This window comes from Panthera pardus, unplaced genomic scaffold (genome assembly GCF_024362965.1).
Source record: "Panthera pardus isolate Hobbes unplaced genomic scaffold, ASM2436296v1 HiC_scaffold_17, whole genome shotgun sequence".
NCBI lineage: Eukaryota > Metazoa > Chordata > Mammalia > Carnivora > Felidae > Panthera > Panthera pardus.
The window spans coordinates 147,594,218-147,621,794 of NW_026526732.1; the positions used below are offsets into that span (position 1 = coordinate 147,594,218).

Genomic DNA, 27,577 nt, shown 5'->3' on the forward strand with positions numbered 1-27,577 from the left:
GCTGTCCAGTCCCCACAGGGCCCTTCCCTGTCCCAAGCTGCCTCGCACCTGCCACCCCCACCCCCCCACCCCGCCCCGGCCGGGCTGGCATCGCACTCACTTGGACAGGAAGCCCCCACTCTCACAGCGCTGGTAGGCCTCACTGCCCTCCAGGAAGAGCAGCTCGGGCCAGTGCAGGACGTCCACCAGCACGGACAGTTCGGCCTGTACCAGGGGCCTCAGCCGCTCCTCCAGGGCCGTGATGATGTCCTGGAGCGGGCACGGCACAGTCACTACCGGGCAGGTGCAGGCCATCCAGGCCCAAGAGATGAGTGAGGCTTGACCGCCATTCCTCACACCCCAACACCAAAGGGCCCCACGGATTTCTCTGAGCCTGTCTGAGGGGCCCTGGACCCACGGAACCACCCTGAACAATGCAGGATGTCTGTCTGCCCGGAGCTCCTGGCTGGGAGCCACAAGCCCTGCCCTTTCACCCAGCCCCTCGTCTAGCTGTGTGACCCGGGCAAACCCCTCACCCTCACCCTCTCTGAGCCTCGGTCTCCCGCCACGTGGGGATAGCAAGCCACCACACCCCCCAGAAGTGTGTGTGTCAATAATGTGTTGCAAAAACAGGAAGGGGCTATAAGGACTGAGAGTTGTCCTGACCCCCTCTGTGAGCACCAACCCCACTAGCAGGTGCCTGGGTTCTCCTGGCTTCCCCTGGAAGGATGCCCCTCAGTCCCCGGCCCCTGGCCTGCCCGTAGCAGAGGACTCCTTCCTGGGGAGCGGGGGCAACACAGGAAGGGATGCTTCCCCGGAACATGCCCTTCCAAAGCAGCTCTCGTGGCAGATGCCAGGCAGCCCCACACCCACCTGCAGCTTCTCGATGATGTTCTTGTAGTCCCACTGGTTGGCGGTGGGCGTGACACGGGGGAAGGCCCGCGTGGTCGCCTTGTAGTTGGAGGCGTTGCGCTGGGCTGCAGCTGCACAGCTGGTGCTGCTGCTGAGCAGCGAGCTGATGTGTGCATCCAGGTCCATGGGCAGTGAGATGGCCCGGCCTTTGGCTGGGGGGAGAGAGGAGGGGTGCTGGAGGGCGGGGGGCGGGGGGGCAGGTGGAGGCCTCAGCCAGCCAGAGGGGCCAGGCTCAGGGCTGCTCGACCAGGGCACAGGGTGAACTAACCAAGGTTCTGGGGTACACGCCGGCCCCCTCTTGGGCTGAGGTGCCCTCTTCCCCCTTTTTGGGTAAAAAGAGGGAGTTTCTGCCTCTTTGACTCTACCCTGGCTCCACTCTGACCCCTCCCCTTCCCCAATGCTCCCTAACAATCTTACAGGCTGCCCTTCTGCCTGAAACCATTTGCAAGCACAGGCAACTTCGGTTGGGGAATGTCCCCCAGCATTCTCCTCTGGCGAACCGGCTCAAAGCAGAGAACAGCTTCTCTCAATTGCTAAGATGCTAGTCGGACACCAAGAAGGACCTACTGAGAACTACCTGGAAGCAGACGACGAGCGAGCTTAGGAATAACGTGTTTATTTTGAGGGCGGGCGTCCCTGTGGCGAAGGGAGGGGAGGGGTGGTTGGAGCTAGCCAGTGCCCCTGGCGCACTCACCCACCATGGCGAGGGTCCGGATACAGGCCTCCACGGAGCCCTTGTGCTGCTGCTGCAGCCACGGACACTCGAGCAGCCGTGTGGTGGACTGCAGCAGCTGCACCACGATTGTCTGGTGTGTCTGCAAGAGGCAACACGCCTACTGCTACAGCCCGACCCACCCTCCAACCTGGAAAGCCCCAGGCCCAGTGACCAGGCCCCACTGAGAATGGGCACGATAGAGGAAGAAGGCCTCCAACAGATACCATGTGTCTTTGTGCCAATCGGAAAAAGGTACTCCCTTTCCTCTCGGCAGTGCACAACCTGCCCGACTGTACATGGCAGCCCTGTGAGAACTCCCCAAAGTCCAGACCTGGGGCTTCTAGTCCTATTGCTGGCCTTTTCCTTCCTCTAAAAAAAGTTTTTAACAAATTAATATTGTGGAAAGTTGATATATTTACATGGTTCAAAACCCAAACTATGCTATGAAAAGGCACACTTCGAGAAGTGTCAGCCAACCTTGACCCCATCAGCTCCATTCTCCCACACTCTGCCCTGGGGCTCATGAGAGGTGGGGAAAATTGATACAATTACCCATAGTCCCAAAGAGGCCCCAGGGCACAAACATATTTGTGTCAAAACAAACCCACCCATGCTGAGACCAGGACCTGCTCCACCCTCAGTCCATCTATAGGTAGCCCCTTTCTTGGTCACTTGTGTGTCCATCCAGTGTTTCTTTAGGATTTAGGTATTGTCATAGGCTCCCTCCTAAAGGGAACCTGCCTCTCTTTCCTTCAAGAGGCTCTGGGCTATGACATCTGAGAATCTGGGAATCGATTAAGGGGCCATGACTCTTCCAGTGATTTAAGACAAACTCCTGTTGGCTAGCCTAGAACTTTTTTTGCTGATACAGGTAAGTAAGACTTCAAAAGGCTGTCTATTTCAGTCCTAGGGGCACCTGATCAATTAAGCCAAACACCAAAGATCTCTGTACATCGGACCCTCTGGATTACTGCTCTGACTCTGCTGTCCACTGAGGTAGGCATGACCATCTTGTCTTTGGGGAGTAAGTGCTGCCAGCTGCCCCCCGCCACCCTGGGATCCGTCATACCTAGTGAATTTACGAATTCCTGTTCTAGGGTACTGCCCCCACTGCAATTCCTGACCCGCAGAAATTACAGAAGAATAAATGTTTGTTGTTTTAAACTGCTAAGGCCTAGGGTGATTTGTTACACAGCATATGCAATTAACACACTTGTATATGTCCTTCTGCTACGTCTTTATGTGCCAAGAGCAAACAGGAATATATATCCTCTTTTCCCTCTTCGCTACCCAAAAGCTGTGCGGGCAAGAGCGGCTCACCTGCAGGGAGGTGCTGTTCTCCGAGAACGGAGAGCTGAAGAAGGCGTTGATGGTGTCCAGCACGACAGTCAGCACATATTTCTCCAGGGTGGGGTCAGCCAGGCGCTTCTCACGCTTACTGCAGACCTGGGGTGGGAGAGAGAGATGCCTGGGGGGCCCCACCGCTCCTGCCTCCCGCCCCGAAGGCTGCCGGGGCCCCCACCCACGCCCCTGCCCAGCACAGCGAACCCACAAGTCCACGCCCCACCCCCCGGGGACAGACCCGAGCCATGTCCAGGGTGAAGTTCTCAAAGAGTGTCCAGATGTGGTTGCTGGTATAGATCTCCTTCATCTCCACCTCTGTGTCCACGTAGCAGTGATTCACGAAGTTCACGTAGGCCATTTTCACCTGCACAGCCCGGAGCAAGGTCAGGGGCGCTAGCAAGGCCGCCAGCCCAGGCTCTCCCTCTCTGCACTCGGATTCCCCCCTGACCTCTCCGTTGCTCCTCTCCCCACACCCCTCCTACCAGCCCCCATGTCTGCCACTCCCCCACTTCCCTCACCAACCTCTTCCTGCCCTGCCATGGCAAGACTGAAAGGCTGCCTAGGCCTGGCTCTACCCTTCCCCCACCCCAGCCACCTCTCCCAGTCCCCAGAGGACCTCGGTGATGCAGTCCTCGTGTGTCACCACAGACACCACGTCTTCCAGGGGCAGCAGGGAGGTGCACTTGATCTCAGTGTAGACGTTCTTGCCCTCGGCGCAGGCAGCCAGCAGGTCCACCAGGGAGATGTGATACATGAGGGGGCTGTGGTCCTCCACACCATCCCGGGCAGCCTTCATCATGTCCAGCAGGTGGGCCAGTGAGGCCTTGTCATTGTAGAACACGACCACGTCGTCACCTGCATTGGTCAGCTGAAGGCAGGAGGGGTGCCCCATCAGACCCCCTGAGTCCAGCAGGCCCTAGGTTTACCCGAGAGAGATGGGGACTCTGACCTCAGCCCTCACCTGACATTCAGGAAACCGCCCCCCTGCCTGGCCCTCGAGGCCGTAGGCTAATGTTTCGGGCCCTCTGCCATCAGGGCCGAACCCTGGACCCAGAAAGTGCCCCCCTCCTCCCCTAAGGAAAGAAGTCCCACCTAGGCATGTTTCAGAGGTGCCTCCTCCAGGAAGCCCTTGCGAATCCCACCCCTGCCTGGCTCACCCCCCCTACCCCCACCAGTGCTCCCACACTGTGTAATTTAAAGGCTCACAGAGCACATGCCGCATCCTCTCGTGTCAGCAATTATGTTATTGACAGTAATATAATAACAGCAACTCATAATTCGCATCGCACAGCACTTCCAGCACAGGGCGTCTCGTTTATTAGGTCCCTCATCTCACTTCACGGGCTCCTTTCTCCCCTGCCCCCACACCATGCGGTAAGAGGCTCCAGGGCAGAGTCCACGTCTGTTCCAGATGTAGACTCAGCCCTCGACCCTTCATACCTTCAGGTAACGGGCCTACTGTGTACCCACGATGTGCCCGATGCTGGGGCCCGTGTACGAAGGATGTGGTCCCCCGCCCTGAGCTCACACCCCAGTGCCTTCCCCCATGTGCACAGAACAGGTGCTTCATGATTTTTAAGTACATGATAATAGAAGGATAAACAAAGGAATGCGTGTTTGAGCTCTTTCAGGCCTGTTGTCTGAGTTCTACTAGACCGGCCTCTTTGACCTTAGTTTTCCCTCCTCCTTCCAGCACCCTCAGCGTTCCTCTCGTGACCCCACTGCCTGACTCCTCCAACTCCGGGCCCTGCCTCCTGAGCGCTCCCTCTCTGTGGCCACCACCCATGAGTTCCCATGCGCCCCGCGGCCTCGTCCTCACCTCCGTCATGATCATGTCCTGGCACTTCTTGACGTACTTGCCCTCGGCCTTGATGACGGTGTGCAGGAAGTCCAGATACTGAACGTGCCGCCCGTGCGTGGCCAGCAGGTGCACGAAGTGCTGCAACACGGGCTCGCTGATTTCAGAGCACAGCTGGTAGTTGTTCAGGAAGATGTGCTGCATGGTCTCTGCCTCCAGGAGCTAGCGGGGAGGGCATCCGTCAGAAAGGGGGATCTGGGCCCCGCTCCACCCAGCCGCCTCCACCTGGCGTCCTTACCCCTGGTGTGAGGAAGAGGTGCAGGTGCTTATGCAGCAGGGCCTGGTTGCCGGGGTTCCCCGCGCAGAACTTCTGCAGGAACTGGTGCGTGTACCGCAGGATCTCCATCATCTTGGCATCACCCTGGGCACGGAGAGGGGAGGAACGAGGTGAGGCCGGGCCTGGTGCCTGAGCTCAACGGGTGTGGGGGCAGATCGGGGCTCGGGATTGGGACCACAAGGAGGCCAGGTTCAAGGTGAAAGCTGGGCCTCCAGGTCAGGACAAGGAAATGTGTGAGGGGCTGAGGGTCAGCGGCTGAGGCGAGGCTGGAGCGGGGAAGCAAGGCTGAGGGGTCAGGGTCAGGTGAACGCTGGGATGGTGTCAGGCTCAAGAGTCAGTGTGAGGCTTGAGACGTATCAAGATCAAGGTCGGTCAAGGGGAGGTGTGGGCGTCAAAGGTTGAAATGAGGCTCAATTTGGAGTCAGGGACCAGGTCGGGGTAGGAGGGCAGAGCGAGGCCAGGGTGTGGAATCCAAGTCAGGGGTCAGTATGAGGGGTCATGGGTCAGGGGTCAGCCTGTGCTGACATCATGGGTCAAGGGGAGGCCGGGGTCACATGGACCAAGGGGAGGCTGGCCAAAGGTTACAGTGAAGCTGAGATTATCAGGACGAAGCCAGAGAGGGAAACAGAAGCTGGGGTCGGGGTCAAGAGTCAGGGTTAGGTTAGCATCAGGGATTAGGGTGCGGTTTGGGTTAGACTGGGGTTCAGGGTGAAGCTGCCCGGGGGATGAGAGGTCACCTTGTCATAGGGGATCTGCAGCAGGTCCAGCATGACCTTGTGGGCGTCCATGTTCTTGAGCAGCCTCTGCTGCTTCTTCCTCATCTGCTCCCCAACACCGCACATCTTGTTCAGCCGCTCCAGGATCTGGGGAGGGTGGGGGGTGAGCCCAGAGCCCCTCCCCTCCTCCTCAAGCTCCCCCTCCACCCAGGGCCCCGCTCAGGCTGGTCGGAGTCCCCGGCCAACCCCAGCCAAGTCCCAGCTCACGCTGGGGACAGGAAGGGGGAAGGAGGCTGTGGTCACGGAGTCAGATCACTGCAACGAGGCAGGGAAGCACTAAAAACTCAATCCCACCCATAAAAGTAAATAGAACAATATGACTGTGAAATGGAATTTCATTAAATTCCTTCAGCTTTAAAATAATGCCATCTGGACTTCGGCAGGGCTGTTTTTAATGCACAGGAAAAGCCAGAGGATGTCAATTTTGAGGACCGGTGGCCGGCAGAGTGGGGAGGCGGGAGAGGCCAGGCCCCAGAGCCTCCAGGGGGTCCTCGGGGCCCCCAGCCACTCACGCCCTTGACGATCTGGTAGTTCTCACTGCTCTTCTCCCCAGGTGGGTGCAGAAAGCCCTCCTCGTCTGTGGGCCGCTGCGGACACAGGGAATGGGGGTCAGCCAGGCCCCGCCCTCGCTGGAAGCCCTGTCTCCCCAGCTCCCCACGACCTCGCTCACCTCCTTCTTGTCTTTGGTAGCACCTGCCTCCACCTCCTCGCCCTTGCTGCTGCCCTTCTTGTCGACCCATAGCTCCGACTTCTCGACCATGGTCCGCAGCCGGTCCAGCTCTGACTTGATCACCTTGTAGTTCTCCACATCCTGAGCTGAGATCAGCAGCTGCACCTGCAGGTTGAAGGCAGGCTTGCCTGGTGAGACGGGTGCCCCCAGGTCCACCGCCTCGCAAAGAACCCCGGTGCCTGATGCCCCGGCCTCTGGTCCTGGCATCTCCATTGTGCCTCTGCTCCCACTCAATGTGTATGGCTCTGCCATAGTCCACCACCTCCAGGAAGCCTTCCCTGATGGCCGAAGGCCTCCCTGCACTCCTTGGCATGAGCTGCCCCATCACCTGGCTTCAGCGACTCATTGACTTGTGCTGAGAAGGCCTGTCACTTGGTCACTCGGACCCCAAATGCAGGACAAAGCATCCTGGCATCACTGAATGCTGGCTGAAAGAGGGATCTGAACCTCGGCTCCCACTTCACTCGCTCTGGTCAGTGGGTAAGGAGGGAAAGCTTCCTGGGCCTCAATGTCCCTCTAAAAAAACAGGCGAGTAGTAACCACGTTGCCAGGGCTGCCCCGAGAATTCCATTAACATGAGGCCAAGGCTCAGTGTCTGGCACACCCTCGCTAAATGCCAGTCCCGTTTCCCAGGGAGCTGTCAAGACCACACGACATGGCGAGCACACAACCAGTCACCTTAGTGAGGGCTGACTGCACGCCGGGCGTGATTTGAAGCACTTAGCAAACGTGCACGTGGTGTAGCTTGTTAAACTATAAAGTGCCATCCACATCATAAAAAGTGACAGGACTTGAGTCAGGCTGAGAGGGAATAAAGATGGCCCAAGACTTGGCCTTCACCTTTAAGGAGCTCAGCAAGGCCAAGAACCCCAGAGAAGCATCTTGAACTTCCCCTGAGCTGTGAGCATCTACGTCACGGTCAACCCCCCGGTGCCCAGCACAGGCCAGCGCCCGGCCAGCACACCTGCCTGCTCGGTGCCGGGGCCAGGTGGTCCTCTGGCCACCCCCCCGGGGAAGCCCCCTTGGGCCTCCTTCCCCCTCCCCAAGGGCAAGGGGGCTCAGACAGGAGCAGCACCTGCTTGAAGGTGTGCATGGCCTCCTGGCGCTGGCTGAAATGCTTGAAGAGCAACTGAAGGGCCCCCGAGACCAGCGGCGCGTAGTCGTGCATGCTGAGGTGGATAAGCACCCGTAGGAACATGCGGCCGCCCTCGTCGTCCACCTCCAGCATGCTGCTTGTCTTCCTGCAGCACAGGCGAGGGGAACGGGCGGCCCGTGAGCTCCCTGCCGGCCGAAGGGAAAAGCGTGCTCCCCGCCCACCCTCGGCAGAGGCAGCACCCAGTGCAATACTTGCTGAAAGCAGTGATGGTTTCTCACCAGTTTGTAAACAGCCAACGCCCTGAGCTCCCTGAGTGATCCCCGGGTTCCCTTGGATTAAGCAGCCGAAGCGGCGACTCTTCACACGGGACCCACAGACACCCCCCAGGGACTCGCAGAGATTGGCCGGGGCCGTGGACAGAGGGCGGGCAAAATCCACGGCTTTGGTTTTACCAACCTCTAACTAAAAATGCAGCATTTCCTTCAGTGAGAAAAAAATCAGCACTACCTGTGATTCGGTCACCACTACAAATCACAGATGTTTTCACATCACCTTATGGGTGTTACAGAAATCGCGAAATGCCAGGTACGTTCATTGCCACTTGGAAATCGTGGTACTAATTATAGCCCTGGCCCAGTTTGTTACCTAATGTGTTAATAAAAAGGCCCATATCTAACTGGCGTGTCTAATTTGTTTTCTTCAATATTTTGATAGCTGTATCTCAAAGCACTTGCTTTCCTTTGTAATTCACGTGCTTTATTTTATGAATTTAAAAATGCCATGCTGAGCAGGGGTCCAAAGGCTTCGCTAGATCCCAAGAGTGTGGCGTGGAAATGGTTAGGAGCCCCAACCCCCAGAAGGAGCCCTCCCCCTCCAGCCCTCTGTACAGCGGGCTATCCCCCCACCTCCCCCTGCTCCCCTCCAGCTACCTGGTCCAAATCCCAATGCACAAACAGGAGCACAACAGCCCTGGGTGAGGGCAGGGGAATGACCAAGATGACACTAAGGTCCAAGCGGCCCCTGTATCACTGGGGCCGGGGAGGCCTGACAGGGCAAACGCACAAAGCCAAGGAGACCCCTGCCGCAGAGCCCGGCAAGGGGCTGCGGGGAGTATGACCCAGGAGGAGGGGCCAGCCCCAGACCTGGGAAACCCAGCCTTGGAGACCCCAAGAGGGGGGTTCTCACACCGGTGTCAGCATCACCCACCCAACCCCACACACAACCCCCCACCTCAACTCTGGCCTCACCCTACTCCAAACATGGCCTCCGCCTGCTCCCCGATGCGATCCAGGTTCATGTTGGCAGCTGTGGGGAGCAAGAGTGGGCAGATGGGGGCAGGTGGCCGGTCCGTGCCAAGGAAAGATAAGGATCACAGGGGGAGGGAGCAGGCAGGTCCCCAAACCACCTTGTTCCCTGCACTTGTTGGGTAGCAGCCCCACCTGCGTGCTCCTTCCCAGAGCAGCCCCACCGCCCTGCAGGGGTGAGCAGGGTTCTGAGCTGGGCATCCGGAGACCTGGGTCCTGGTCTGGTTCAGCCTCTGACTGGCTGTGACCTGAGGCAAGTCCCCGCCCCTCTATACGGGCCTCAGTTTCTCCATTTGGGAAATAGAGACGATGATCTCTGCCTTTGCCTCTTACCGTGGCAAATAAATGAGATACTAGGGAGGAAAGTCCTTTGCAGGTTGGGAAACAGAGGCAGGGCTGGGGATCCAGCCCCAAGGTCTCCCTCAGCCTCCACCCCACTGATGTGTACCCCTGGGCGAGTCACATAGCCTCAGCCTGAAAGCGGGGGAAGGCAGGGGTGGGGAAGGCAGCGGTGGGGGCTCACTGGTGGAGTCGAAGGCCGGGGCTGTGCCGTCGGCCCCGCTGTCCTGCATGGGAAACACCTCCACAAACTCCTTCTTGAAGACGGACAGCAGGTAGGAGATGCGGTAATCCAGGCGGACATTGAGGATGAACTGGAGAAGTGGGGAGGGACGGGGTGGCGATTGGACTGAGGTCGGAGGGCCAATTGTGCCCCGGGGGTGGGGGGAAGGTGGTACCCTGAATGAGCTCTAGCACTTGGGTATCTCAGCATAGACGTTCCAGATGCTCCAGCATTATCACAACCTAAAAAATCGAGACTCCTCTCCCCAGGGAGGTCCAGGGCGCCCTCTCCTCCACTCTTGACCCAGTGATGAGGGATGACACCTCCTCTCCAAATTAGGCAGAGACACCCCCTGCCCCGTCCCAGCCCACTCAGCCCCTCCTTCCCAGGCAAGATACTGACAGGAAAGAGAAGGAAGCTCCCCAGGACCAGAGGCCGACTCTCATCCTCCAACCTTGCTCTGCCTGGGGCTGGGGGGGCAGGCGGGTGGAGAATTGAAGACTGAAGGGGAGCAGGAGAGGCCACTGTGGGCCAGGGGGTGAGGACACAAGGTTTGAGGACACCCTTGACTGGCCTCTATCCTTATGGGGCACAGAGAGCTTCTGGCCATACCCCAGAACACAGATCTGGAAGCCCTTAGCCCCTAGATGAATCAGAATCCCCCTCCTCTGACTCCCCTCCTCTGAATCCCCTGACCAGGCCTTGCCCAGACTGGGTCCCCATGCAGGTCATTGTATTACCCTTCCCGTCCTCTGCTGACAATAAGGCAAAAGCAAGCAACCACTCCTTGGGATCCTACCAGCCCCTTCTCCAAGTGTTACTAGGGGGTCTCAGACAAGACTCAGAGCAGGAAAGACTATATCTGCCTCACCAGGAAATGGCTCTTAAGACTCTAGCTCTGCTTCAGAATCTCTGTGTGATGGCGGGAAAGTTCCCTCCCCCTTTTCCTTTCCTCATCTGTACAATGGAGGGACGGAGCTAGGCCTTGGTGCACCCCAGAATCACCCGGGGGGCTTGTCACAGCACAGACCGTGGGCCTGCCTCAGAGGCTTCTGGTCCGTAGGTCTGGGGCGGGGCCCGAGAACATGCATTTCTGAGTTCCCTGGTGAGGCTGAGGTTGCTGGTCCAAGGACCACACTTTGAGAACCACTGGGCTACACAGCCGATCACTATGGAGCCCTCCAGTACTGGATCTTATAATCTGAGTGGGAGTTCACCCCACCAACCTTCCTGTCCCAGGCTCCCCTCTCCTGCCCTATTCCCAACACCTCCCACCACTGTTCTGGCCCAGCCACCTGCAAGATTTCCAGGATCTTCAGCTTGGTCTCCATCACCACAATGTCTTCATTGTCCTCAAACTTGCTTCGGTCCAGTGGCTCAGTGGCACCAGAGCCAGCAGGCAGGCTGGGGGCGCCGAAGACAGACTGCTTTCGGCTTAGCACCATGGTGGACATCATGTGGCCCACACCCTGGATGGACCGCCGCACGTTCTTGCCTGCGGAGTGGGAAGCACATGGGGATCACAGGGGGCGCACAGCAGGACCCCTCGGTCTGACTCTCTCCGTCAGCTGCAGGGCTAACCCAGAAAGCCTTCCTGGGGGAGGTGAGCTTTAAGCCAAATCTGGGCAAAGAAGGGATGGCCAGGGCAAAGGCGGCCATCTGATAATAGATGGCAGGGCTGTTCTCCCCCACCTTCCCCATCTGACAGGGGGCCCCTCAGGCAGGGCCTGTGTGTCTCCCCTCCTCCCTCATCATCTCCCCTCAAGACCAAGATGCCTTGGAAGGCAACGCCCCCAGGCCCCGGGGTCTCCACAGAGCCTGGACAGGACCCCCTCTGGTCCAGCAGAGGCCAGGAGGCAGGCTGCACAGGGTGTTGATCAGAGGACTTCTGGCACTAGGAGGAGATGGAGAACGCCAGGGGTGGGGGTCTGGCCACAAAGCCTCACCGCCTGAGTCATCGTAGGCCTGTAGCATGGCCGGGGGCCCCTGCACGCAGTCGATGATGCCCAACAGAGTGCGAGTGAGCCGCAGCAGCTCACTGAAGCTGTAGAAGCCGAAGTAGATGAGATTGTGCGCCAGGCTGACCACCTGCGGGAGGAGGAGGCGGGACCGAGGTGAGTGGGGCGGGGCCGAGGTGGGTGGGGCGGGGCCTCGTGAAGGGCGGGGCCAGGGCGGGAAGGTAGGGCTGAGCAGGTGTAATGAGAGTGTGACTAAGTTCTTGGGTAAAGGCAGGATCTCTGGGAGCCTGGACACAGCCACCCTTGTGCCCTAGTGGGCTGATAAGGAAGTGAGGCCTACAAGGAAGAATACTGTGGTGGGGGGGGGGGCGGCGGGGATAGAGCGGAAATGCAGGAAGGTGGCGGGGAGCTCCTCACAGGCACCTATGAGCCAGGTGGGGCTGAAGGGGTGCGTGGACGAGGGGGAGCCAGCCCTCTCCCAGGTAGCAGGGGGAGAAGCCTCCCACTTGGGGAATCCCACTGGTCCACACAGTCTCCCTGAACTGGCTGGGGCACTGAGGAAAGGTGGGGGTCATGGAGCCCCCAACGCACCCCAGGGGGCAACTGAGGCCTAGTGAGGATCCCCCCGCCAGAGCCCCCCGCCAAGCGCCAGCCCCCTCACCCCCCTGCCCAGCCAACCTCAAAGGTGAGCTTGTTCTTCTCCTCATTGGCAAAGGGCACCGCCTCGCTGACCACATTGTTGAGGTAGTCCTCCACGAAGTCCATGGTGCTGGCAAACTTGTTCTTCTTGTCGTCTCGAGAGGCGTTTAGGTTGGAATCATAGCTGGGGGGCGGAGGCAGTGAGGCATGAGGGTCCGAGAGATCCTCCCACCCCAGCCTCGCTCGCCTGGCCCACCCTCCCCTACCCATCTCACTCCTTGATGGTGATGGCTGTGGGGATCTCAGTCCAGAGGCGGGCGAACTTGACAGGCGTGACCAGCTCCTGGGGGTCCCTGTCCACGTGCACATGCAGCATCAGGTGGCAGAAGGAGGCGCGTAGGTCAAAGGGCAGCATTTCGTCTGCCATACACAGGAAGATCAGGTCAACACCCAGCTGCTGGGAGATCTCGTCGATGGCCAGGTACTGGCGGTCCAGGCACATGCGGGCAAAGAGCTTCAGCTGGTACCTGCAGGGAGGGCAGGGTGGAGGGTGAGGACACGGCAGGCAGGGGCCAGCGAGGGCTACTAGCAGTTGGACCTGAGCAGGTTGAGAATTTGGGAAAGTGGTAACGGGACGTAGGTCAAACCAGGCATCTGCCCACATAATAGGAAGGACACAATTCTGAGTGAGCACGGTGAAAGGGAAAACAGCCTGGAGTTTTGCGTATTTGCAGCTCTCCCTGCTCCTTGCTGAGGAGGAAAGGAGGAAAGCACTTCCTGGCTCAGCCAGCCCAGGTCTTCACAAAAAAGAGGGCTGGCTGAGTGACGGGCCGGGAGAGGAAGGGGAGGGGAGTGCGGTAGGGGGACCAGCCTGGGCAGAGCGGGGGGTGCAGGGTGTGAGCCCGGGATGTGAGAGCTACAGAAATGGCGGCTGCAGGCGACACTGCTCTGCCCCAGGGTGGCGGCACGCCCTCGGCTTCCTGCTCAGAGCCCTGCGTTACCTGCCGTGGGCCCTGGCGACAGATGGCCCACCACTAAGGATGTGTGAGCTTGGGCAAGTTCTTTTACCTCTCTGTGCTGTCGCTCCAACTTCGAGGGTGACAATAGTCACAGGGTTACGGTGGGGCATCAGTGAGTGGCCAGGTCACTTTGAACAGTGCCTGGTACATGGCCCGCATTTGATACGTGTTACCCAGTATCTCATTTTCTAAATCAATACGTTTGGAGACAGGTTTCGGTTTCTTTCAGGCCCAGTCACTGTGCTGAGCTCTTTAGCTACACAGTTGCCCTCACTCGGCCTCCCTGAAGAAGGCTGCAAGGCTGCTGGGGCTCATCCCCCAGCAGGGACTGGCTGAAGGCCTTCTGAGAAGGCCCAAGGGCACAGGTAGCACGGCACGAAGCAGGGGAAGGAGCTGGCCCCGGACGCACCTGTAGTAGCTGAGCACGTTCTCGTCGTGGGCATTGCCGGCCCGCGCCTCCTGGGCCAGCTGCCTCACGCTCTTCTCGTGGTGATCGTTATTCTTGTCGGTCCAAGTGAGCCACACCTCCTCCTCTGAGTACTCGATGCTCAGATACTCGTGGGACTGGGCCATCTCCTTCACCGGCCGCAGCCTGCAAACCAGGGCCACCCATCACAGGGAGCAGGGGGCTGGGACCGGACTCCGTGCCCACAGCCCTCCCCGAGCATGCCCAGCCACACGGACCCCTCCTGGAGCTTGGCTGAGTGCCAGCTCAGACAAGTTCCTCAGGCCACGCCCTTCTCGAGGACAAAGGATCCGGCTCATTCCCCTAGGCCTCCCTCCTCACGTAGCGCCAGCACAGGGCTGGGCACCCAGCAGGCAAGGGCACATGTCTGCAGACCACGAGGGTGTCAGTTCTAGCGGACGGGGCCCAGGCTCCAAGGCGGCTGAGGAGCAGGGCGAGGCGGAGCCCTGGATGTGGGCAGGAGGCAGCGCAATGGCTCACTCAGTCTGGATGAGAATGTCACTGTTCTTGGGGTCCAGCACACATTTGCAGATGAGCTCTTGGGTGACAGGGATGGCGATGTGGTTGGACACACACAGGTCAGAGAGGTAGTCCAGGAACCTGGGGTGGTGACAGCAAGGAGGGCCAGGGGGCTCAGAGGCTGGTCCCTGGTGGGGATAAAGCCCAACGTCCTCCTTCCCCAGCGGACGGCACCGGCTCCCTAAAACCGGTTTACTGCTTCTGCTCCTACCCCAAAGCTTGGGGTATGGGCACGATGGACTCCCAGCTGCCCAAGGAGAGACAGTCATGGGCATCACCCTGATCACCCTGGGCAGGCGGGGGAGAGTAGCTGGGGGTCCAAGGGGTCAGGGTAAAGGAGGCACAAGGACAGGAGTGATATTCAAAATATTTAACAACTGGTTCAATACGGGCACCGACTTTGTCACCAGAGAAGGGTCTTGGGCCTTCTGCTATACCAGGCATTGACCCTCTTGTTGTTAGATTGGGCCAAATTTGGGAGGGGTCCCAGAGAGGGGCTGCAGAGGCCAGGGCCTCAGAGAGGTGGCAATTTACCAATGGAGGCAATAGTTTTTCACTATTCGTAATGAGCAGCTGCAGCGGACTCTGTGCCCCCGGAGGACTGGGAAGGAGAAGGGCATAGGTGCAGTGAGAGGGTGGAGGGTGGGTGGTGGGGGGGTGGGCGGGCTCACCTGGGCTCCCTGTTCTTCCGTACGAGGCTGACGAAGGTCTCCACCTCCGTCTTGGTGATGTGCTTCTCCAGGAGCTTGCGGTTGTTGTGCAGGAGGGCAGTGATGGTGTCTTCTGCCAGGATGTCATAGCCGATCTGGGACTGCATCATCCCGAACTGCTTGGCGATGTGCTCCTGGGGAACAGACGGGCTGAGTCGTGGGGAGCCCAGCTCTGCTCCAGCACCCCGCCCTAGCCCTGGAGACAGGGGTCCCTCCCACAGGCGGGGGACCCCGACCCTGGCAAGGTGGCAGTCTGGGAGAGGAAACTGGCACCGGGCAGAAGAGTAGGTTTATGTAATCTAGTTCTTCAGCTCCCAGCCTGTCTCCCTACCAGAGTGAAGCCTCCACAGGGGAGGAAATTATCGGGCAGGACCGGCTACATAATTTGTGGGGCCCTGTGCAAAAACGAAATAGCAGGACCCTTCTTCAAAATTTGAGAATTTCAAGATGGCAACCGCAGAGCATTAAAGCCAGCTCGAGGTCCTTCTCTGCACACCCATGAAGCTGGCCGGGTCGCCTGGTTCCCTACGGTATCCCCAGGCCTAAAACGGTGCCTGTCATGCAGCGTGTGCGTGCCTCAGAAAATATTTGCTGAACGAACAAAAGCAGGAGTGAGCAAGAGAGCAAGCCAGTGAGCAGGTGCGTGGGGAGACCCCCGGGGCCAGGAAGGCTCAGGCCAGGGCGAGCAGCACACCTGGTTCTTACGGTAATCCTCCTGGGAATGCCGCAGCACCCGGTAGCAGAGGCGGAACATGTGCTGGTAGGGGGCATTCTTCTGGTCTGACAGCTCCTCCAGCCGCACCAGGGGGCCCTCACCCCCCTTGTCACGGAAAGGGGCCTTCAGAATGCCAAAGATCTGGAAGGGCAGAGAGAATGAGGAGGGATCCCCCTATACCTGCCTGCAACCCTCATTATCCCAGAAACCCTCAGCCCCAAACTCACTATGCCCCAAAGCCACACCACCATGAACCCCAAAGCTGGTTTGAAGCTGGACTGAGACCTCCAAGCCCCCATCAAGGGCCCCTCTTCCAGCTCTCACCCCCTTCTCCTGGCCAGGATTCCAATGCTGGCCTAAGCCCACCCATCCTCACATGACTAGTCCCAGCTCAGATCCTGGACTAGGCTCAGCGTCTGGGGGAAGAGTTCAGGGCTGCCACAGCTCAGGGGTCTCAGGTTAAGAGAAAAGGCAGGTCAGGCCGGTGTGGCCAGAGGTCTCCACCTCTGGTCTCAGTAATGTGCTTCTCCAGGAGCTTGTGGTTATTGTGGAGGGCGGACACAGCCTGCCTCATCAAAACAATGTTAATGTAATTTAAAAATTTTTAAAGGCAGGGATTGGGTGAGGGTTCTGTTCTAGAACAGAAACCAAAGAAATGCAACCATATGGAATGAGAAAACCTTCATTGGATCCTGCTTCAAAAGAAACAACAACAACAAAAAACCTTTAAAAGAACATTTTGGGTGAAAAGTAGGGAAACTTGATATGGATTGGGCACTATTACCAATTTTCTTAGGTGTGATGACAGTATTGTGTTTATCCCAGGAGATGCACACTGGAAAACTTAGGGGTGAGGTGCGCCCTGTTTGGAAACGCATGGGCGGAGGGACAGATGTATAGATGCATGGTTACGTAAAGCCAAACCGGCAAAATGGTAACAAGTGCATTCAGGCAGTGGTTGTAGTGTGTTCACTGCGCTATTCTTTCAGTACTTTCTCATATTTGAACGTTTTCACAATAAAAATTTAGAAAGAATATTTAAAGTAATCTCCACACCCAATACGGGGCTCAAACCCACAACCTCGAGATCAAGAGTCGTGTGCTCCACTGAGTAAGTCAGGTGCCCCAGAGAAAAAAATATTTTTAAAGCACAAGTTCTGGGGGCACCTGGCTGGCTCAATCAGTACAGCATGGGACTCTTGATCTCAGGGTCATGAGTTAAAGCCCCATGTTGGGCATGGAGCCTACTTAAAAAAAAAAAAAAAAAAAAAAAAAGCACAAGTTCTAGACCCAACATCCTGAGTTCAAATCCTGGCCCTGCTGCTTCCTAGCTGCAAACTCTCAGTCAAGTTACTCCACCCTCTATGCCTCAGTCTCCTCACGGGTAACATGGGGATAATAATACTACCTCCCCCAGGTGGAGAAGATCAACTGAGCCAAGGGCACTGGTACGCGGTCAGTGCTCAACAAATACTCATTTTGGAAAAGGGGGTGACGAGAAGCTGCAGACACAGAAGGTCCACTGCAGATGGGAATGGCTCCTGTCCTGGACACCCGGCCCAGTCCCCAAGGCCACTGCAGGTCCCAGACGGGGTCCGCCCCATTCCCCACGCCTGTGCACAGGCACCTGTTTGAGGATGTTCTGTTCACGCATCAGCTTCTGCCGTTCCCGGTTGGGCTTGGTGACCATGATGTCCAGCACATTCTGCCCATTGTTGGGCACATCGCTGACGAAGAACACCAGGTCCTCCAGCAGCTGGATGACAAACCTTCACAAAGGGACGCCAGGGATGACAAGCGTGAGGCACCGACCCTGGGAAACACCCCTGGGACACACCCGTCACATGCCCCTCATGGGCAACCAGCCCTGCCTGAAATACGCTCTCATCGAGTCACCCGCCCACCCTGCTGGCCAAAGCACAGAGCCCATCATCAGCCTTCAACTTCTCTCCCCAGCTTCACGGCTCTCAAAATGGCTCTCAAAACACACTCCTCGCCCCACCCGCCCTGGATTCCAAAGTGCCCCCAAAACAAAGAATCTCGTTACACTTCAGTCTGGAAAGGAACAACTGGGCACAAGGCAGGGTGTTTGATGTGAAGGGCTCCACATTTCTGTCCTGGCCCCACCACTGATTAGCTGTGTGACCATGGACAAGTCTCTTAACCTCTCTGAGCCTCAACCCATCATCAGGGTTAGTTCTGGCAGTACACGAGCAGTGAGGCAAGGGCCCGGGTCCACCAGGGCCTGCAGAAACCAGTCCCCACCTCTGTCTCCCCCACCCCAGCCACACCTGCCCGGTTTCTGCTTTGTGACTCCTTCGTCCATGAAAAGCAGACCCTTGGAGGACAAGGCCTCTCAGGAGACCTCGATGACCCCGCCCTGCAGCCCACCTGCGGTCATTCTGGCTGATGAAACCCTCACTGAGTTTCTCCACGGCACTGGCCAGCATGGAGCTGGCATCGTTGGCAAAGTCCAGGTCCCGGATCTCAGACACCGGAACTGACACGATGGCAAAGGCTTCCTTGTCCTCCTTGGTGGGGCAGGTGCCCAGCTGCAGGGACAGGGGTCAGCAGGGCACCCAGGGACGAGCTAAGGCCCCAGCCCCAGCCCCCCAGCCCCGGGCGCCTCGCACCATGAGCCGAATGGGCCGCTCTTCCTCAATGTCGATGGGTACGTTGGTGCTCTGGATCCACGTGTTGGTGCAGAGGTGCCGCAGCCGGACATAGGAGTTCCTACAGGCGGGGCCAGGGTCAGGGCTCGGGGATGGGGCCTCGGATCGCGTCCCGGCTGTCTGCTCTACCCCCGATGCTCCACATCGCCACCTGACTCCACACCCACGGGACAGGGAAACTGCTCCCCTCCAGGCGAGGAGCCCAAGCCAGAGAAGAGTGACCAGCAGACAGCCCCCAGGCCCCCTGCTGCCCTTACCGAGGCCCACGTGCCTCACCCGCACTCCCCAAAACCGGCTTGTTTGTAAACTTGGAACCAAGACTCATTTGGACAAATGGAACCACTTAGACTATTTATCCCACTTAGTGTCAAGACGTATGTGTTTCATAGCGGAAACACTCTTGTCTCTGATTATGAAATATCATTACCTTTCTGAAATGAAAAACAATCTGAATCTCAAAATGCACCTGGCCCCAAGAGTTTCAGCTAAGTGATCGTGGAGGCCTGTAGCGACTCAATTACTTCTCCCATGAGTCCTGTTGATGGGTAGACTTGATATTCCCACTTCACAGATCAAGAAATCAGGGCAAAGTGATGGAGTAAGCTGCCTGAGGTCAGACAGCTAATAAACACTAAAGCCTGATGGACACCTGGGAAGTTGCTTGATGTTATGGCCCAGAATCTCAGGGTTGGGGGAAGAACTTAAAGATTGGGGAGCCCCGGCCCCACCCAGTGTGCCCTGGACAAACTCGTGCAGCCTGAGCTTGAGTAGGCAGACCAACGGGGGCAGGTGGCTGATAAAGATCCCTGGAGAGAAGGCATTTTGATAAAGCAACTTGCATGAGGCAGCACCCACGTGCACAGAGCCCAGGGCCAGGCACACAGCAAGCGTTCAGTGGTGGTTAGCGGCCTACAGCTCTCAAAGCTCCATCCCCAGAGGGACGGGACATGCAGGTCCTGAGCCAAAGGACCTCAGGAGGACAGAGGAGTGTGGGATTCAGGGAGCTCAGAGACAGGATGGCCCAGCCTGGAGACTCCCATCAGCCCCCAGGCACATGGCACCTACTCACCTGGGCACAAAGGAGTCAGTTTTCTGCAAGGTGGTGGGGTCCAGCTCAAAGAGGGAGGCAATGTCGTTGCCATGGGGCACAGCCACCAAGCGGTACTTGATCTTCTCCCCAGCGTTCCGGCGACCTGCACGACCCTGAACACCCTGGGGTGAGGACCCCCACTCAGGCAGAGGCCCCTCCCTCCTCTCAGGCACCCTGAAACCACCTGGGGTTCCACCTGAGAGGCCTTCTCCCTCCAGCTCACCTCCCAGGGTTTCACGGCCACCCTCCCGTGGTCCCTCTTCCCCAGGCCCCAGAGCCCTACTTTGGTCCTCACCATTCCTGCCGCCTTGGACTCACAGGTATCGCCTTTGTAACTGGGGTTCTCCTGGACAGAGACATGAGATGGGGAAGGCTATCGGACACTGAGCTATGCTCACATGACCCCAAAACAAGGTCCACCCCAAAATAGCCCCCACCCTCCCAGGGGCACCCACCCCAGCACTTAAACCCAAGTCACTCGTGAAGAAGCCACCAATGAGAGCCCCAGGCCTTGCCCTTCATTCCCCTCTCCGTGGACACCCACAGATGAACACACACACACACACACACACACACACACACACACAAATGCTCCAATATAACCAGCCTGCATATTCTGGACAGACATGAATGTGGAATGTAAGTTATACAAGGGCTGGGGATTTGGCTCACCGTTGTATCCCCAGGGCCTAGACTAGCTCCTGGCACATAGCAGAGGCACAGTAATACTCATTAGTATTACTAATATAATTACTAATAGTAATAATAATTACTAATATAATACGTATATACTCATATAATACTCAATTATATACATTCATGCACTTACTTGATAGTATTTGTTAAATGCAAGAGTGCAGATAAACCAGTGTCCACAGTCACGTGTGTCTGTGTGTGCAGACGTGCAACAGGCACACACGCTCACACATGCCCACATGCACACACACCCTGAGCCCCCAGGATGCCCCCCTCTCCCTCCCCACTCACCTCGGCAGCCAGGTAGTTGCCCGTGGCCAGGTGCTTGAAGCGATACAGGCCATTCCAGTGACCGGCTCCTCCACGGCAGGGGTCATGGTGGACCACCTGAGGGGTGCAGGGGTGAGGCAGGAAGGAGGACTGGCTAGGGAGGGGTGACCCTGGGGCGGCCTGGAGGAGTTTACTCTGGACGCCTGGAGAGCTCTGGGTGAGTGGTGCCTGGACACCCCACCCCCACCCCAGCTCTACCCTCCAGGGGGATGGGGGAAGAAGGGGGGAGCCCAGGGCTGGGTCCTGGGTAAGACACAAGCTCTGACCTCCACTTCCCAGAGGGCATTGGAGCTGGTGGCCGAGGTGGCAGACTGGCGCAGCGTGGTGCGCAGGAACACCTGCAGCTTGCCCTTGTACTCGTCACACGTCAGGAACTTCTCCTGCTCCGCATGGAACAGCCGCACCACGTCTCCCTGTAGGTGTGGGTCACGGGCTCAGGACGGCCGGCCCCACCTGCGTCAGATGCAGGAGCGGCTGGCCGGGCCCCCGTGGCTCCTCCCAGAGCCAGCAAGCAGAGGGTGAGATGTGTACTGGGCCCCACCGGCGGGTGGCTGGGGCCAGGGGCTGGCCCCTCAGCCGGGCGCTCTGCCCAGATCCCAAATCCAGGATGTCCAGATGACTGGGGCGGGCCAGGCTCTTATCCAGAGCCTTCCCCAGCTTCCTATGTCAAACCCAGCCTTGACTGTCTCCTTCCCAGATTTATATCTCTAGAAACCCCACCTGACCTCTAAAGGCCAATCTCAAGTCACCCCCTCAATGAAGGCAGGAGGGATGTCACCTTCTGGGGCCCTTCTAGGCCCATGGCTGTACCTCCCTAGGGCCCTTTCTGCCCGAACATGGGTAGTTCTTGCCCATTTCTTCTGCTCCCACAGGACTAGAACAGCTGGCTTATTCATCTCCGAAGCTTTGGACACAGACACCAACTTTGGGTCCTGGCTCTGCTTCACAAGCTGTGCGACCTTGGATAAGTTCCCTAACATCTCCAAGCCTCAGTTTCCTCTCGTGTACAACGGGACTACTATGACCTCCTTGCAGAGATTACGAGGATTATAATTTGTATAATGGAGTCACGCTGCGCGCTTAGCACGTGCCAGCCTCTGCGTGCCCACCTCACGTGGACTTTCTCACCTCCTCCTCACACTGACTCCCCGGGTACATACATCGCTATCCCCACCCTACAGGTGGAGGGGCTCAGGCACGGAGAAGGTAAGTGTCCTGCCGAGGGTCACAGAGCTAGTGACAAATGGGACATGAATCCGTGCTGCAGCTCCAGAGCCCTTATCTTTCCACCTCACTTCCTCCGGCAGCGAACCTACAATCAGCGGGTCGTCTATTACCGTCTAGTAATATTATATCTATTACTCCAACCACCAGTTGCGACCACTAACAGCATTATCTGGCTTCCCTACCACTGCGCTGGACACAAAGTTCTCAGCTAACACCTGTGGAGTGAACACACGAGTGAGTAACTAGACACAGATTATGCGAGTTGCTTTGGCGGAACCTTGTGACCCTTGTATCCACGAGGCGCAGGGTTGAGAACAAAACAAAGGGGTGGACTTTGCACACTCAGATCTCACTTCCAGGTTGCCTGGCACTAACATCAAAGCCATGACAGATTCACCGAAACCAGTCCAGGCAGCACCACGGGGTTCGACCTGATGATGGTGCATCATTTTCTCAGTGTCACACAGATTGGGGGCTGGAATGTATAATCGGAGAAGGCTTCTGGGAGGAGGTGGCACACAGGCTGAGACTGATATGTGGATGACGCGCAGGCTTCAGGGAGAGACAGAAAGGCATTTGAACAGAGCGTGGGTGAACTGGAAAGAGCCTGGGAGACGGGAGAGAGAGAGTGATAGGCTGAGGCAGCCTGAGGGGGGCAGGAAAGTCTGATGGAGCAGCCTGGCTGGGAACGGAGGGTCAAGGGAGCCACTGCAGGCTTCTATGCAGGGGAAGATGCAGGGAACACAGGGCAGCCTCCTTAGGGGGCTGTTCTCGGGCCTATCCCCTGTCCCTTTAACAGATATCATGGTCAGATGCCTGCCAACTCCCCTAGCTGAGGAGCCCCACCCTCTTTGCTACCCCCATATCTGCCCCTCCCAACTGCCCCTCCACATACAACCCACACCCCAGTAGGCTGGTTCCATCCCCTGAAGCCCCACTTGAACCTCTGGATGCCTGGTTTTCAGGGCTTGTCTAATGGTGTCTCCAGCCCTCTTTCCCCCTTGCTCTGGTCCCTCCCTAAGTCATTGCCGCAGTGTTTCCCAGCAGTACTGTGTGCCCTCCAAGCCTGTCTGGAATCGGGGCACAGGCCCTGACTCAGCAGCCTCAGGCCCTTGCCCAAGAGGGCATAGGGCAAAGTGCAGGGCGCCTGGCTTGGATCCATGGAGCAGGCGTGGGGGAGGAAACAGAGTGCTCAAAGGATCTGGCTCTCCAAGGTGAGGGAATGGGGACCCCTATCCACTGACACACTCTTAGCAAGAGGAAAAATCGAGGCTTGCCAGGATCCAGAAAAGATGGAGACTGAGGCTGGGAGGCTAGAAACAAAAGATGGGGTGGTCCGGTTCATGGCGGTGGGGGGAGGTGGGGGACGGAGGGGAGGGCCTGACAGAGAGCAGGGCTGGGTAAGGGTAGATGAGGGAAAGCAGAAAGGGGGACCTTCAGGGCCGGTCTGGGCAGCCGGCAGGCAGGTGGCAGTGGGCAGTGGGCTCCCAGTCCTTACCCCTTTCAACACCTCCTCCAGGTGGTCTCGGAACTGCATGAACAGGTTGATCTTCCAGCTGGTGTTGCAGTTCACAGAGTTGACCTGGGGAAGGGCAGAGAGAACCCTGATGCCAGGCGGACCGCCAGCAGTTGGAGAGTGGGGCATGAAAGGCCCAGTGAGGGGGTGGGGGGAGGACCAGCCCAGCTCCCATCAGAGCACAGAGAGAAGGTGTCTTCTCGAAGCCAGGGCCCCCAGGCCCCAGCCAGCTGCCCTGGGGCTGCCAGCCTGTGGGGCGAAGAATGGGACAGACGTAGAGAGACCCAGCTCGCCCAGCTGGCCAGATGGGACTGGAGGAAAAGACCATGGTGGGGAGGGGCCCTTCTGTGCCCTCAAGGATGTTCAGACGCCCTTCCACTGCGGGCTGGCCCCACCACCTCACTCACCTCCTTGCAGCCAGCGTTGTCACTAAGCTCATAATTGCTGGCATGCAGAGGCTGCCCGGCGTTGACAGGATTCAGGATCACCTTGTCCCCCACCACCACCTATGGGGACAGGCGGAACAGGGTGAAGGTGGGAAGGGCCAGGCCTCCAGGCCTCTCCCTGGTCTCAGTCTGCCCCTCTGAGAAACGGGCACGACCTCATCCAGTCCCCACATCAAAGACCCTGTTGAAGCCCCTCTGGTGCTGCGGCCCGCACCTCCCACCAGGACCCTCCAGCAGAGCCCTGTCCTTACATTGTCCCCGTTGCTCCGCAGCTTCCAGAAGGGCTGGATGAAGAGCCAGGAGCCCTCGTTGCCTGTTGCATCCAGTGTCACCCGCATGGCATTCTTCTCCAGCAGGGCCGGCAGCCGCTTGTTCACTGTCAAGTACTTGTTGCTCTTCATGTGCAGGAGCTGGGGGGCAGGCAGGGTGCAAGTGAGGTCACCGGGCCCCAGGGGGCCAGCCCATCGAGGACGGGGACTCTGGGCGGCCCACTGGACCTTGGTCACAGCTGGACACACATACAGTGTCAGATACACAGACATAAACACACGAATTGAGACACGTGCAGTCACTCACGCGCACGCGCGCACACACACACACACACACACACACACACACACACACACACACACTGTCAGGAGCCTAGGTGAACACAAAAACAGCTAGCATTTCTGAATCCTTCCCATGTATTCATTCCCGTAACCTTACAACTACCAAAAGGGAAGTAATATCATTGGCCTGATTTTGCAGATGGGGAAACAAAGGCACCGGGAAGTTAAGTAACTTGCCTGCGGTCACAGAGCCAAGATTTGAACTCAGACCATAAGGCTCCAGTGGCCGGTGACCACTGTGCTGGAAACACACCCACGGACACAGCTACTCAGGCCACACAGAAACAGGCACACCCAGAAGCAGATATGCAGTCACAGGGACACGCCCCAGAGGGCATGTCAGCTGGCACCCCTCTCCCCAACGCCAGCCCAGCCTCTTCAGGGGGGGATGCAGGTGGGTCTCACCTGGATGACACTGCCATACTTCACGACGTCCCCGTGCACCTTCTTGTTCTCCGTGTCATTCTGCTTCTGCTCCATCTGGGCTGCATGCTGCACAGACACACGCAGAGGTGGAACGCAGGCTCGGAAGCCGGCTCCTGGAGGGCCACATCCCCGCCCCCCCCACGCACAGGTGTGCACACACACACACAGCTTCTGGCACTGTACCCAGTGACCCCCCCCCCCCAGAGGCCATCTAGCCCATTCCCTCCGCAGGTGATGAGGGACTGAGACTCAGAATGCAGAGGGGCAGCCTGAGGTCAGACAGCCTGCAGCCGAGGGACCCGAACCCCGATCCCCTGCCCCCTCCCCCCATCTGGAGGAGGCATGCCAGCAGGCCCTTGAACTCCCTGTGCCGTCTGACACTGCCAGCAGACAACCTAAGCTGTGCCTCACTACCCCCAACTCAGCCGATTCCTGATGCCCCCATCACGGGACCCCTCCCCCAGCCCAAAAACCTGATAGACGCGCCTGGCGCTACTTCCTCCGCCTCCTTCCCATCCCCCTCCACCCCACTCCTCTATGATCCTCCCTCCCAAAACTGTGTGTGCTCCTAGCCACTGTCTTCACTGGTGGCCCAGATCCAACTCTGACAGATCCAACGCCAAGGGCCTTGAGGCTTTGGCTGGCTTCCCATTAAGGACACGTTTTTAGGCAGTTCTGTCACATTAGACTGGAGGCTGCTTAAGGATAGGCACTGTCTCCTCCATCAGATTGGGGGGTCCTAGACAGGGCTAGACAGGGTCCTAGACAGGGCTCTGTCTCCTCCATCAGACTGGCACTCCCTGAAAGCACTGGCCCTTCTACCCGGTTCTCCTCCTCAGTCCCTTCAGCCAGGCCTCACAACGGAGGCTGGGGCAAGGGTGGCTGTTAGGGAAACTGGCCGTGTACCACATGATTTCCCATAAACCCACAGTGTGACTACACGTGTGTGTGTGTGTCTGTGTACGTGTAAATGCCTGACACCCAGGCCAGATCCCCGGTTCAGCCTCTGCGTGTGTCGCAGCAGCAAGGAAGCCTGTGACAGCCCCCAGCCCAGGAAGAAAGATGGGTTATCTGTAACAGACCTCAGGCAGCCCACCCTCAGCCCCCTCTTTCCAGCCCAGTTCATAGCTATGGGGTGAAGCCCACTCTTCCCCCATTTTACACCCACCTCCTCAAGGAAGGGGACACAGGGAAGCAAGGTCTACAGGACAGGGGCTGGGACACCAGACCTGAGGGAGGGTCTCAGAAACAGAGTGCCAAGCTGCTGACCACAGCCAAAGCCTCGTACTCTCTCTTTCATGGGGACTGGGCCCTGAGGTCTGTCCGGAGGGGACTGCTAGGATGTCAACTGAGCCACTGCCCCCAAGAGGTCCATGAGCAACCACCAGGCCTCTGCACTGTGCACTGTCCCTGTGTCCAACAAAACCAAGGTGAGTCAGAGACCTGAGGGCCGTTCAGACCCTACTACAAACTCACAGGATGAAAGCACGGACTGCCCAGCCCCCTCTAATGGTCCCAGGACCCAGCTCTATAAAATGAGGAAGGAGGTTAAGACTGGTTTTCAAATCAGGTTCCCTGGAGCCACTGTCGCCAGGGGCTACTGGTAACTCCAGATACAGTTGTACAGGTTGTTCACTGCACTATGGCATCCAGCTGAAGGGCTGGGTGGAAGCTGAAATCCAGTCCACCTTTCACTCACTGAGCCATGTGCCCAGGGCATCAGGGCTATGCCAGCCTGGAGGAAGGAGCACCTTCTTCTAACTGGCACAAAGGGTCATATAGACAAGTGGATCACTGGGAAGGCACTCTACTTCCTCTCTCTTACCTCATTCACACCCACACATACCAATCTCTTGCATCCTGGGGTTTCCCACTCAGCCACAGGGCCCCTCTTGGCTCTGATGGGCAGCGGCCCCCGTGTGTGCACCCGGATTCCTGAGGCACATACACAGGTGCATGCCTGTGCGCATACACACCTGTAACTTTTGGAGCAGCACCACGTCAGCGATCTTCTCCTTGTCCTGCTTCGTCTGTTTGGCCTTCCAGTACTGCTTCTGGGCCGAGTAGCGGTTCATGGGACACACCTTGAAGAGGCAGTCTGTGGTGGGGCAGGCCAAGGGAGGGAGATCAGTTCATGGAGGGCTCAGCCTACAGCCCCACACCCCAAATTCCACCTCCACTCTCCCCACCCTCCTGCCCCACTGGGATGGAGAGGTAGTGGTAAGAAGGACCCAGAAGAAGTTGGGGCAGGTGTGAAAGCAGGATCCCAGCTGGGAGGCAGACGCAGGCCCTCTTCCCCACAGGAGATTTATCAGAGGCTCTCAGGCCCGCACCCCATGCCCTGTCTGTGCCAGCTTTTGTGGACATTGGTGGCTGACAGTTCATACCTGCATCCTCCTCTGGCCCACTGCCATCTTGCCCACAGATGCCTGGGAAGTTGCATCCCTCTCCCTCCCCACCCCCAGGAGCAGCTGGCACAGGCACAGGATAGTCTGGCCTCTGGAGATGACTGTCCGCAGTGCTGGTCACTCCCCAGCTCCCTGTACGATCCGGCTGACGCTTCTATTTGGCCTGAAACCACATCCTTGCTTGGCTCTTCCCTTGCCCTGAGTCAGTGAGGTCTCCCCTGAGACCCCTCTTCAATAATTCTTCCTGTCATAGGCTCTGCTTCCAGGGAACTTGACCTAAGACCTGCCCAATCAAAATTCCAGAAACAGGTTCATTTTTACTCTTTTTCTTTTGGAAAGCAGACGAAACACTTATGATTTTCATAAGCCCCCACTCCAGAGAGGGCGTCAGATTTTTCTATTTATCAAAAGGAAGCATGAGTTGAAAAATCCTATTCTAAAGTGTGGTGGGAGGGGATCGGGGATTCTGGGTCATGGTGACGTGCTGGCCCAGGCGGACGGACCCACCTGACAACAGCACAGGCTGTCCTGTGAGGCAGTGGGTGCCCCGTCACAGGAGGGAACCACACCCTGGAC

The 27,577-nt window shown here is 58.0% G+C and overlaps 1 protein-coding gene across 3 annotated transcripts in view; it reads right to left on the reverse strand.

Moving 5' to 3' along the window:
- The window catches only part of ITPR3 (inositol 1,4,5-trisphosphate receptor type 3), a 67,146-nt gene that overhangs the window by 13,092 nt on the left and 26,477 nt on the right, over positions 1–27,577 (reverse strand). For 2 of the 3 annotated variants that reach the window (XM_053905131.1, XM_053905133.1), the window contains exons 3-36: positions 26,570–26,691; positions 24,573–24,659; positions 23,808–23,966; positions 23,518–23,616; positions 23,093–23,176; positions 20,634–20,780; positions 20,329–20,424; positions 19,637–19,687; positions 19,321–19,463; positions 18,213–18,312; positions 17,971–18,131; positions 17,207–17,348; positions 15,559–15,720; positions 14,826–14,998; positions 14,116–14,235; positions 13,579–13,761; positions 12,426–12,677; positions 12,190–12,334; positions 11,500–11,641; positions 10,849–11,048; positions 9,515–9,644; positions 8,935–8,992; positions 7,667–7,832; positions 6,532–6,696; positions 6,374–6,448; positions 5,823–5,948; positions 5,047–5,169; positions 4,770–4,970; positions 3,567–3,818; positions 3,189–3,314; positions 2,927–3,052; positions 1,586–1,706; positions 853–1,043; positions 101–249 (exon numbers count right to left, since the gene is read on the reverse strand). In XM_053905131.1, coding sequence (XP_053761106.1) covers positions 101–249; positions 853–1,043; positions 1,586–1,706; positions 2,927–3,052; positions 3,189–3,314; positions 3,567–3,818; positions 4,770–4,970; positions 5,047–5,169; positions 5,823–5,948; positions 6,374–6,448; positions 6,532–6,696; positions 7,667–7,832; positions 8,935–8,992; positions 9,515–9,644; positions 10,849–11,048; positions 11,500–11,641; positions 12,190–12,334; positions 12,426–12,677; positions 13,579–13,761; positions 14,116–14,235; positions 14,826–14,998; positions 15,559–15,720; positions 17,207–17,348; positions 17,971–18,131; positions 18,213–18,312; positions 19,321–19,463; positions 19,637–19,687; positions 20,329–20,424; positions 20,634–20,780; positions 23,093–23,176; positions 23,518–23,616; positions 23,808–23,966; positions 24,573–24,659; positions 26,570–26,691 — 4,777 coding nt within the window. The remainder of the gene's footprint in view (positions 1–100; positions 250–852; positions 1,044–1,585; positions 1,707–2,926; positions 3,053–3,188; positions 3,315–3,566; positions 3,819–4,769; positions 4,971–5,046; positions 5,170–5,822; positions 5,949–6,373; positions 6,449–6,531; positions 6,697–7,666; positions 7,833–8,934; positions 8,993–9,514; positions 9,645–10,848; positions 11,049–11,499; positions 11,642–12,189; positions 12,335–12,425; positions 12,678–13,578; positions 13,762–14,115; positions 14,236–14,825; positions 14,999–15,558; positions 15,721–17,206; positions 17,349–17,970; positions 18,132–18,212; positions 18,313–19,320; positions 19,464–19,636; positions 19,688–20,328; positions 20,425–20,633; positions 20,781–23,092; positions 23,177–23,517; positions 23,617–23,807; positions 23,967–24,572; positions 24,660–26,569; positions 26,692–27,577) is intronic. The other variant, XM_053905132.1, reaches the window with a different exon arrangement.